Genomic DNA, 12,333 nt, shown 5'->3' on the forward strand with positions numbered 1-12,333 from the left:
AGATGGATGCAAGTCCAACATTTTATTCCTCCCTTCTGCTCATGAACAATGACCTTTCTTGCTGCACTAGCAATAACGGAAGGTCTCCTGCATGCCAGGAGCACTGGACAATGTAATTTTCCTAGTGCTATTATAGTGGCACTTAGAAAGCTCCATGTCTCACTGCTCTTGATGCACAGCCATAATGGTGCGCCAGGCGGCAGAGAGGGGAGGGGGGAAAGCTCTGGCCCTCCTTGCACATTCCACTGGAGCAGCAAACCACCTAAGTGGGGCAGTGGGAGGGAGGTAAGTAGGGGAGTTGGAGGCTTACCAGGAAGGGAGAGGGAGAGAGGCGGGAGGGCCTGGCGGTGACACAGGCATGCTCACCTCTGGCCAAAGCAAACGCTTCTGGGGCACACTTAAAAAAATCCAATTATAAATACACAACTAAAGCCCCTCGCCCCCCCCAAAAAACCCAGACATTTCCTATAAAATGCAAAAATCCCCCCAGATGGGGATGTGCCCCCCCCAGAGGACATTTCTGGGGTTTTCTGGCCATATGGCAAGCCTAATAAGAGAGATATTGTGAGTTAGTGTGGAAATATTTTTTATTTTTCTGAGCCCAATTCTGAACCTGATTGGGGATGTTCTTCCCATTCCTAGCAGAAACAAGGAGGGTGGACTCCTATGGAGATAGGTAATTGTTACTCTTACACATTCTAAAACTTGTAGGAAGTGTTTTTTCCCCTAGATAAATAGGTGTCGGTACTGACCATGAAGTTGTTACAGTGAGTGTTACACTTTTTAACCAACAAAGAGAGGGATGCTGGTACAGGACGGCCTGCTCTTGAGGACCCCCTGAAAAAGGGGGCCCGGCTTGTAGGGATGCGTGTGGGTTCCTCAGCTATCAGAAGTTTGAGAAACACTGCGCACAAAAGAACTAGAAGGAGCATGTAAAGACTTGTGAGAAGGCTCTTACAGGAAAGCCCAGCAGCAAAAGGACAGGTGAAAAAGAGAGAGAGAGACAGGTTCCTTATCTTTGTGAGTTTATTAATTCAGAAGCCCTTGTTTGTACCACAGGCCTTTTAAGGATCCTTCTGTCAGCCTGTTCCCCCCTGACTGATCTCCAGCGTGATGAATCTTGCACTACTTTAACTAGCTGTAGTAAGGATACAAATTGCACTCCGCAAAGTAGCTGGCAGCTCATCAACCATTGCACCCAGGCTATATTGCCCAAACCGGAAAAGATTTCAGTGGAAAGAAATAAAGCCTGCAAACAAGTGGAAGGACAAGGAGGAAGGCAGCTTCTCCTCAGAGGGAGCAAGGCCTAAATAAAACCTCCAGATTCTAGTAAGTTGACACTGCTAAGAAAACACAGGCAAGGCAGGGAGAGGTTTTGCTCTCCTCCTAGACGCCCAAGTCCTTTGGTGTAAAGTGAAGATGTGTTTCGTTCTCCTTGCTTGGAGGTTTTTAAGCAGAGGTTGGGTGGCCATCCCTCGTGGATGCTTTAACAGAGATTCCTGCATTGCAGGGGGTTGGACTAGATGACCCTCAGGCTCCCTTCCAACTCTCCAACTCTATGATTCTGTGATTTGCACTCAATCACCCCACATATCTAATTTGGCTTTAAGATGAAATGGAAGAGAGAGGGAGGGTGAAGAACAGCCATGCTCCTCTTTCCCTGTAGCTTTGGTGCAAAATGAGTCTCTCCCGCTGCCCCCCCCCCCCCCGGCATGTATAACATCACCAATATTCCATTGCACACAGAGTGCACATTTGGCCTTTCTGCCAGACTTGCTTCTTTGAGACTTTTTCGTTAGTCCTAATAATAGCAATACCGTTAGCTTGGATGTTTTCTTTTAGACAGACAAGGTTGCCTGCAATTTTGGTTTGCTAGCAATAACAGCTGTCATTTGACTCCGCAAGCCATGCTCCTCTGCTGCCCTCTGCTGCAGAGCTCTGTATATTTCCCCTACTTTGCAAAGAAAGGAAAAAAGAGAGAAGCTTGTTCGCTCCCCATCCTCCAAGACGGAGGTTTTCAATCTTTTTGAGTCCACGGCTCCTTTGACCATCTACATTCTTTCTGCGGCTCCCCTGGGGGGCTCAGGAACCCATTTATGTCCCTCCCCCTTGCCTGCAGAGCTGGCAGCCTCTCAGCCCTTTTCAAACACCCTCCCTTGTGGAGTGTTCCCTCAGCCTCCTCTCCATTCTCCTCTGGGCAGCCGCAGCTGCTGCACCTGGCCTCTGAGCTGCCCCTCACCCAAAAGAGAGGTGCCTCCCCACACTGCCCCCCAGGGGCCTGGGAAGCACCCCCTGGCCAGCCCCAGAGGCACCATTCGCCTGGGCTGCTGCAACAAACAGCTGTGCAAGTCTTTGGGAGGCAGAGACGCAAGAGGGCATCAGAGGAGGGAGGGAAGGGAAGAGGGGCAGAGGCCAGGGTTGCCACGGCACACTAGTTGGAAACCACTGCCCTAAGAAGCCATTGCTATGAGAAAGGGAACAATCAAATCCTGGCTTCATAAACTGAGATTTGCACAAGCTTCCGGCAGCCAGTTCACTCCTCCCTTCTCACAAGCAGCCACACAAGCCAGGAAACCAGAGTTAAGCAGAGATTCCAGTATGAACTGGGAATTCTGCTTAATGGCTTCTGAACAAGCCAGGGTACGGAAGCCAACTTTAAAGTATAACTTCATATGCTGCTTGCTAGGAAGCCAGATGCCATCATTTCTGGTTCAGACATAACTAGAAGCTACGATTAGCTGCAGCTTCCTGGCTTGACTGCTCACTTGCAGGAAGGGAAGAAGGGAGGGGAAGAAGCAGTTGCCATGCAGCCTGAGCATAGCTCAGCTTCTTCTTTTCCTTTTCTTCTAAATGCTTTTCATTGGTTTTTCAAAAGGAAGATGAGAACATAACCCCCCTCACCCCACGTTTCCCCCTTCCCACCCCCAAACACAGATTCCTATGGGGAAATGTGACCCCCAGAGTTCAGGGGCTGCCACTGTAATTGATAATTCTGTTGAGTATGTGATGAAAGGGTACCATTTCTTTACATAACTCAGTTTATTAAGCCCAAATGTAGTTTTCCAAACTTGGCCAGAGTTTGCAAAATCTTGTGAAGTAATGGACCACGGGAGGTCAAATCAACATTACTCAGCAGGTGAAGAGGGAATCAAAGGCCAATGTGGGAGGCAAGGGTCATGCTGGGAGGGTGCATGCTTAGGAGACCCCACCACTTCCTCCCCAGGAATGGGGGACACAAGCAACGCCTCCTGTTTGCAGAGATGCCACACTGCTGCTGCGGCAGGGGGCAATGCACTTCTTGGAGGCCAGATCGGCTGCCTCTGTGGATCCTGCTGCCCAAGTCACCCCACCTGGCCTCCTGGCTGGGCTGGCCCTGCTTTCTGCTGTGAAAAGCTTAAAAGCAAACTGCTGTCCATGACACAAAAGCAGACCAGTCAGTTTCTTTTCCTGGTCAGCTGGCAACCAATGAGGAGGAGTGGGGGGTGGGGGGGACTGAGATAGTGGCTTGCCTAATGCCACTAGGTGAGAGAAGTGATATTTGAACAGGGGCCACCATTCCTATTCTTTGGCTACAGTCCTATCCACTTCTTACCTGGGAGTAAATTCCATTGAACTTCTGAGAAGACGTGGTGGGATCGCACGGCTACCCACCAGATACATTAAAGACATTCAAAGATGCTGCCATTGTGAAATAGACTAGGAAATGCATTGCAAAATTAAAAGGAATATTACCTGTAAATATCCCCCTTGTTCTTGGAAGCAGTAACATTATCTTTGATTAATGTGTACTACATGTGTGAACTAGCGTTTAGAAGCCTCTGTGTTACAGTATGAATAATTGAATAGAAAACAACGGAGTTGGTGGATTAGATCTTAAAAAGGGTTTACTGATCTAAAGCAATGACTCTTACAATAGATAAAAGTGTTGTTGTTTTTAAAGCCAAAGGCATGAAAGCATAGATGGTTGTGAATGAATAAAATGCGAAGTAAAACCTTGGAAACATAAGTAAAAGGCAAACTACATTAAAATAGCTGGGATGAAAAACTGAAGTGACTCCCATAACTTAACATGCAACTGATCCATCTGAGTGGAGCAGAGTTCTTCACTTGCAAAGCCTAATTATCTCTGACTGAGTAGCTCCCAGACTGCATGGAGACTGGTGAAGCATATTAGAATGTCAACAAAGTACTACTAGCATGTCAGTAGAAATAAATATGTAACTGAAGACATCTGTGACCTCAAAGCTCTGATCCATAGAGGAGCCTGTTTGCTGCATCTCTGCATGATATACTGCTCTGGCTTTCCTGCATCTCAGCCTCCACCAGGGGCAAGTAATTCTGCCCAGTCTCTGCATCAGATGCAATTGGAGCAGTCGGTCACTTTTGACACAGAGACTGCACAATTACACACCCTTTGAAGAAGATGCCTGTTGTGTTCTCTCTTGGCCTCCTTCCAGCCCCCAATGGGGCGTTATAAAGAAGTTCTGTTGTAAGCTGATTTTGTTCTCTTAAGCATCCTTTTCATGTGTAAAGATGAAGGGGGTTCCAACATTAACTCAGAAAAAAAGTATTTTAGCTATCACATACCCGTCAACTGTCCCAGAAAAAAATGGGATGTCCTTGTGAGAGGATGTCGGCCAAAAAGGCTGCTGTGATTTCTGGCGGCATTCTTGCCCCCAAAAAGTGCTTTCTTTGAGGCAGCGATCTTGCACGACCCTCAAAACAAATGTGCTGGGGGGGGGGCTGCAATCTTGTGTAGGTTATGGGACTCAAGGCAAAGTGAAGCCCCAGAAGATGGTTCCCGGTTTTGGGCCGCTTCGTATTGGAGGGTATGCAATTAGACATTTGGGGATTTCTGAAACAAGCCATGAGCCCCAGTTCAGAAGTAATATTAAGTCAGGATTGTGGTTTATGGCTCCAACTTACTAGAGGGCAGAAGTGAATCAGGTGTGGTTCACACATTGAGACTACAATGCTGCAGCTGTCCAGATGGCCCTGCCTGTGGGAATGGTAGCATTTCAGAGAAAGCCACCTTGGAGGTTGGGTTTCGGCATCCTACCTAGCAACCTAAATTTGGCTTCTAGGACCTCACAAAAACATTTTCCCATGCCACTGGTGCTAACATGATTCCGCTCCATCAATGTCTACAAGACTGCCTAGCCAAGAAGCCACATCTGCAACCTTCATGCACTCTGCTCTCTGTATGCCCAACACACACCTAACTATCCGTGTTCCTAATGATCAAATCACCCATTGCCACGATCCCTCCATCCACTGGAGAAGTACACCCACCCCTCAACACATTTGGTTTTCAAAGGGCATAAAATTAAGAAATATATTATTTGAATATATAATGTTTGTACTGATTCCTTGTATTTTCTTTTTAGCTCCCTCCCTCTTACGTTTGGAAGGCAAGTATGGTTAATGTGCACAGAGACAACCATCCCCCTGCAACAGAAAAGTAGAAAAGAGCATGCCAACTTCTCTGAGCCTCTGAAGTGACTCTTACATCAGACCTCGACCTCGGCCCTCCGGATGTGTTTGGCCTACAACTCCCACGATCCCTAGCTAGCAGGACCAGTGGTCAGGGATGATGGGAACTGTAGTCTCAAAACATCTGGAGGGCCGAGGTTGAGGAAGCCTGCTTCAGAGCATGTTTTTGGTAGCACCCTTGAGCTGGAGAGACCAAGTGGCTTGAGAACAGGATCAGGCTGTGTCCTTCCTTGGGTGCGGATTCCCTGCTTCACATATTGCTAAGGAAAGGCACTTTTCCCCACAGACATTTCACATGTCAAGCACTTCCCACAGGAAAGGCATCAATATATAATAACAACAACAATAATACAATGAAAACTGTGAGAATGATCAGTAACCTGAGAGTGAACACAGTGGAACTTATGAGTAAAAATACTTAGGATTGCAGTATAAGACTGCACAGTCTTTACCTAGTTACCTGGGAGCTTACTCCATTGAATTGAGTAGGATTTACTTCTCAGTATAGATGCAAAGGCTTGTAGTATATGACTCAATTTACAATAATAATAAAAAACACTCCATGGATTTTCTTTAATTAAAGAATTTAAAGTGGACTGGAGGGGGAGGTCTGATCTCTCCAACACTTTTCACTGATCTCTGAGAAGTGAAGGGGAGGAGAAAGGGAAATAATAAGATAAAATATATTCTCAAGCCCTTTCCAATACACCAGTGCATCAGAAAGATTTCCCAGAGGCATAAAATAATAATAATAATAATAATAATAATAATAATTTATTATTTATGCCCCGCCCATCTGGCTGGGTTTCCCCAGCCATTCTGGGCAGCTTCCAACAAAATATTAAAATACAATAGTCGTCAAACATTAAAGGCTTCCCTAAACAGGGCTGCCTCCAGATGTCTTCTAAATGTCAGGTAGTTGTTTATTTCTTTGACATCTGATGGGAGAGTGGGTGCCACTACTGAGAAGGCCCTCTGCCTGGGGCCTGTATGTAACTTGACTTCTTGCAGCGAGGGAACCGCAGATGGGATTGGACTAGATGACCCTTGGGATCCCTTCCAACTCTACAATTTTATAAATCTGCTTTTCCAAGCCTGGGCACCAGTTGTTTTAATTCCCTCTGCTAGCCGCTTTTTAGTGCACACTGAGAGCAGGGCCACATCCACAAACCACTTTTAGTGCACATGACTTCCCAACACCCTTAAGATGTATGATGTTTCTGAGAACGGGCGGCGGGAGGGCGCAGGAAGCCTCTCGCCTCCTCTGGGCGGCGCCTTTCAGAGCCGCGGCTTGGCAGAGGCAGGGCTCGGCCCGCTCACGGCGCTTGCAAAGCGCCCTCTCCCTCCCCTTCTCTCGAGGTCCAGAGGCAGAGGAGCAGCCGGGAAGGCAGGAGCTGCCATTCTCCTCTTGCAGAGCTTGCTGCCGCATTTGGCTTTGGTTTCGCGGCGTTTCCGTGGAGCAGAGGCTGCCTTTCTCGCCTGCACGGCTCTCCCCTCTGTTGCTGCAATGCAAAAGGCAACGCAACTCTTTGCTTGCAGGCAAAACAATCCTCCTCTCTTTTCCCGCTACGCCTTCGAGTTGCTGCAGCCTTTCTCCACCTGCGGCATGTTGTTGAACTACAAGTCCCACCCACCCCAGCTAGCCAGGCCGGAGCTCAGGGATGATGGGAGTTGTAGTCCAACAAGATAGACTCTAGCGGCTGCTCAGAAGTCGAGCGCCGAGCCATAGATTCCTGTGGCGATCGGTGCGATCGTCCCTCGGCGCGTCTCCCCTGGCGAGCCGGTCCTGGACCCTCCAGGTGCCAAAGGGAGAGCGGCGGCAGCGAGAAAGCGAGAGCGAGAGCGAGCGGGTGTCTCTGGGCAGCAGCACCAGGTACCCCCCCCCCCCGGCAGAAAGACTCTCCTCCGGCCCTTCCTGGTTGTGTTAATCAGATCCCCCCCCCCCCACTTTCTTAAAGGGAACAGACAATAGTGAGCAGCCCACTGCCTGGCTCCTGCTTTTTGCAAGTTGCAGCTCCTCTTGGAGTCTCTTTTCTCGGTCCTGCCTTTGGCCCCCAGGGGATCCTGTTCCCGCGCCGGCTCCTCCGGGGGAGGCAGAGGGTGGCCTCCCTCGTGGCTGGCAGCCCTCTCCTCTCATCCTCTTTTGGAGGCATCCAAGCTGGTGGCCGCGGATCGCTGCCTCCTGGTCCGGCGTGGTCTCTGCATCTACTTCCTTGACTAGTGAAAATATTATTATTATTAACTTATACCCCGCCTTCTTTAGCTGAGATTCCTGCGTTGAAGGGGTTGGACTAGATGACCCTTGGGGTCCCTTCCAACTCTACAATTCTTCCCTGATTCTTCTAACTCTATGATTCTTCCTTGACAGGGACTCACACACACTCCTTCACACTCCCTACGCACCCTCCCATCCCGACATGTCTTAATGTCCACACAGAGAGGTGGAAGAGGGAGGGGAAAAGGAAGTATCCTGCTTCAGTGCTCACTCTTGCAGAAGAGAGAACTTTGCAAAGAAGTACATGATCTTTGCAGATGTACAGGGGCTAAGGACAGTTGTTTAAGAGACTGCATTGAATTCTGAACAGAATAATGGGCAGCCCGTTTGTCATCATCATCATCATCATCATCATCTTATTTATTTATTTAATCTTAGGGATAAGTCCTGGCTCCTTTAAGGAAGGATTCAGGATTCTAAAGGAGGAGTTGTGCCTCCCCATCTCCTAAAAGCTGTTAGCCCCCACGGGAAGTTCAGGAACAGCAAAACACGAACAAAAAAAATCAGGAGAGCCAACCTCCTAGTTGAGAACTGAGGTTTAAGAACAAAGGTTCCCCTGTGCAAGAAGTGGCTTGACCCTTGGAGGGAGTTGCATTAAACAACAACAACAATAGCCAAACAAGCTGTGTTAATAAAGTGGCATCTGTACCTGTATCTCTCTTCCCCCTCCCGCTCTAGACTAAGACTGGGGAGATTCAGGTTCAAATCTTCATCCAGTCATGTGGTTCACTGGACAGCCTTTGAATTTATTACCTGGGCTTTGCTACAGAGTCCCAGGGTAGGTTACAACCATTGATTCGGTTTTGTGTATTTATATTGTTGCAAACCGCAGTGATATATTTTTATGATGCAGCAGTACATAAATATTTCTATAAACAATAAAACAAACAAACAATGTAATATGAAAAACAAATTACCAAACAACAGCAAGGTTGCTTTGATGTTACAATGGATAGGGGCCGTGCTGAACTTCTTGGAGAAGGGCTGAGATAACATGGCAGGGGGTGGGGAGGTCGCTTTTGGCGGGTGTGGGGTCCTATAAAGCTCTGGGCCTGCAGCTGATTTTGCTTTTCCAAAGCTCTTTTCATGCTCTTCTCCCCCCCTCCCCCATTGTTCCCCACCATGCTCACATACTTATCTTTTAGCTCTGGAGTTGGCTTGGCAGTTTGAGGAATCACTTGGGCAGATGTCACTGTTGGGCTTCTAGCTGCCGGCATGTTGTATTCTGCATTGTGTATTCTGTTATGGACAAGCCCCCCACCCACATTTTTTCGGTATTGAGTGCTCCCTGCCCACATCTTCTCTTCACACATTCCCTTGTGTTCACAGTTAAAATGCTAAAATTCAGTCCAGCTGTTTTGCTTTAGGGCGCTGGACCTTGTTGCATCCAAAGTATCCCTGGCGTCATGCATTTGTCCCAGTTGCAGTGTTGGAGAGACCAGTTGTTTGTTGGTGGACATGCTGATATTTTACAAGTTACAGCATGTCAACTCTGCTGGTCTTGTTTTCAGAACTGTGATAGCCATATACAGTCATACCTCGGGTTACAGACGCTTCAGGTTTCGTCTTTTTGGGTTGTGGACCACCGAAACCCAGAAGTACCAGAACGGGTTACTTCCGGGTTTCGGCTGTCGCGCATGCGCAGAAACGCTAAATTGTGCTTTGCGCATGCGCAGAAGCACCGAATCACAAGCCACATATGCGCAGACACGCTGCTGCGGGTACGTGCATCCCGCACAGATCACGTTCGCAACCTGAGCGTCCGCTGTAATTCTACTGCCTTGTGCACATCTTTGAGGTTGGATAAATACAGCAGTTGGTTTATTGTCCCAAGGAGCATAAGGTCTGCACCCTCCTATCACTGCTGTATCTGTTCAAAAAAATTGTAACGCTTTAGAAACCTATTTGACCAGAGCAGACGACAGTAGAAATTAAGATCTTATAGACCAAGGGTCCCCAAACTTTTTAGGGACCAGGAGCACATTTGGAAATCTAAGAAGCTGTCAGGGACATTAGAAAATACCAATTTAACAGAAGTAAAACTGGTATACTCAGCCCCACCCCCACCCCGCCAAGCCACACACAACAACAGCAACAACAGGAGAAGCACCTACACACAACCCAGAAAAGAGACAAAAAGAAAAAGCAGGCCATCACCCCAAATGCGTCCCAAAGAGTGTTTTAAACCTAAATTTAAAACAAATAGGAGGAGCTGGGAGCCTTGGGCATCTTTGTTGGATTGATGCAGAAAGATGAATACAGTTTTGTTTCTATGACTATAAAAAAGATTGTAGTCATCTTCATTTCAGTCAGTCTCATTTACTATCTGAGTCAATCAGTCAGAATCCATGTTGTCTAGTAGATTAAAAATACATTTTTATTTTAAACCTAGAACTTATTAATGTGCTTAATTAATTAATTAATTAATTAACTGCTATTTGTACCCTAGCCACTGGACTCGTGGCATTTAAAAAGTCCCCCAAAACATAATTATCCATGAAATAATAAATAAAGTGGGGCTTTTACTCAATCAATAATTTTAATAAATAAGTTTAGTAGTTAGCAACTAAGGGCCTTTTGTATTCTTTTCTTTATTGCACATATCCCAGAGCTGAGCATTAGCATTCAATCTATGTTCCTATATTACATGGCTAAAGGATGGTGCAGATTAGGTCCCGCTTTTCCCAGCCAGCTCAGACTCTCTTTTTCACCTAGCCTAGCATTGTCTAATCAGCCTGGGAATGGCTCTCCTGGGACCTTCTGCCTGCAGAACACCTGCTCTGCCACTGAGCTATGTTCCCTGCCTTAAATTGGGCCCAGAAATTCAACTGTCTGGGAACTGGTGTGCGCAGGGCTGTGTACCACCTGTGCCCCTAGACTGCCAGTGGAGATGCACACCAACAGCAAGCTGTGCTGAGTGCCCACCTCCATTCATGGCATGGTTCCTAACCCAGCAAATGTCTCCTCTACAAAAATCACATCTGCTTCTGTAACGTACTCTGTTTTAACAGAGCTGTAAATACATTGCTCATGCAACCTTTATTATTTTGCTTATTATTCAGTTTTGCTTTCAGGTGGCAAGTTACTTCTATAAAAATCAATATTTACCAATTAAAAATTGAACCCTCTCAAGCTTGGCTCGTTCATTTCGCTGCTTCCCTGCTCCTCCAGAACTCAGATTTTCCAATCCCTTGAACTGTGTGTCACACTATCTATCAATCTGGCTGATGCCAAATGTACTTATAGATTAATCTCTTCACACTGGAATGGGCTTCCTGCCACCTGCTATATGTAATGGTCCATGGTTCTGTGTAAATCAGCTTTAAATGTATTTATTTTAAAATCAATATTTGTGTGTGCCTGCAAATTTGTGGCTATTTCTGAACTGAGCTTTTTTACCCTGTTCATTTTCTAATGAATATTATGCTTAGGGTATAGTTTAACTATAATTAAAATATTGAATTAATAAGTGAGGTTCACGAACTGTGGTTTTTAACACGCTTTTCTGTTTTGCTTTAGTTTTACAACATTAATAAGCAGCTATGGATCCTGTGTTTACTCCACTGGAATGCCTGCTTCCCACTGGTATTGTATCTGCTGCTTACATTTCTTTTAAGAGTGTTTTTATTGACATGCATCCTGAATGCACCACATTAAAAGGCTGCTTTAGTGATGGGCGTTGTTACGTAATATTTGAAAAAACTCAGCCTTGCAGCCCTACCACAAATGCAGAATCTGGTAGAATCAGTGTTTCATTTTAGTTATTTGCAGTTATAATGCAGTTACAATGGGAGGCTGTGCAAATGGTTTGGGAGTAGACCTTAACAATTTTGATTTGCCTGGGTAGAAATGGCTGGGTAGACTGTCTTTCAGAAGCCGTGTTCATGCTCCCATAGCCATTACAAGGGAATATGGGATAACTATAATGATTCTTCTCAACTTCAGGAGAAAACAGTCATTTATTCCCCATTCTGTGATTTGTCTTTCGCTCCATGATATTAAAGTTTAAGAGCTGCTTTGAGATCAGAGTGAGCCTATCCAAATGGCTGAATTACCCAACTCATAAAAATCATTGCTCTTATTTAAAATTTTTAATTGGGGTGATGTTATTTCAAGATGGTTAGACTTTTCCCCACTAGATTCAACATGAGTTAAATGAACATAGACGCTCTGAGCATCCCATTGTAATGCTTTGGGTCTTTAACTGAAAAGCATTTAAAACAATTTATTTTATTTTCCAAGTTGTTGGCCCGTCTCTGCTACTTTCTTTTATAGAGGCAATAACACACTTCATTTAAGTGCAGCTATTTCACCTACCTGTGCATTTCAGGTAGCTGGAACTTCATTCATGGGTCTTTAATCTGTACCACATGTTTGTTGTGCATGTCTGAATTAATTAAACTTACTCATTTCAGTTTATAGCTTGCTTGGTGCTTACAGGCTGTCATCCTGAAGGAATTGCAGCCCCTAAAAGCTCTTAATGTCAAATTATTTTTGACATAATTAGCTACATTCTTTCTATTGCTTGTAATGAAGCAACTAATAGATGGCCAATCAGTAGCACG

The 12,333-nt window shown here is 46.0% G+C and overlaps 1 protein-coding gene across 10 annotated transcripts in view; it reads left to right on the forward strand.

The window, feature by feature from the left end:
- Positions 1 to 7,218: 7,218 nt before the first annotated feature.
- TPK1 (thiamin pyrophosphokinase 1) overlaps positions 7,219 to 12,333 on the forward strand; it is a 217,401-nt gene continuing 212,286 nt past the window's right edge. For 7 of the 10 annotated variants that reach the window (XR_014503866.1, XR_014503867.1, XM_083407136.1 and 4 more), the window contains exons 1-2: positions 7,239 to 7,366; positions 11,288 to 11,353. Coding sequence is in view for 8 of the 10 variants with exons in the window: in XM_083407136.1 (XP_083263262.1) it covers positions 11,311 to 11,353 (43 nt within the window). In the remaining 2 variants the exon portion in view is untranslated. Of the gene's footprint in view, positions 7,367 to 11,287; positions 11,354 to 12,333 lie in introns of all 10 variants that reach the window. The other 3 variants (XM_083407142.1, XM_083407143.1, XM_083407135.1) reach the window with 2 other exon arrangements.

Source organism: Podarcis tiliguerta (assembly GCF_965153285.1).
Source record: "Podarcis tiliguerta genome assembly, chromosome: 12".
Classification (NCBI taxonomy): Eukaryota; Metazoa; Chordata; class Lepidosauria; order Squamata; family Lacertidae; genus Podarcis; species Podarcis tiliguerta.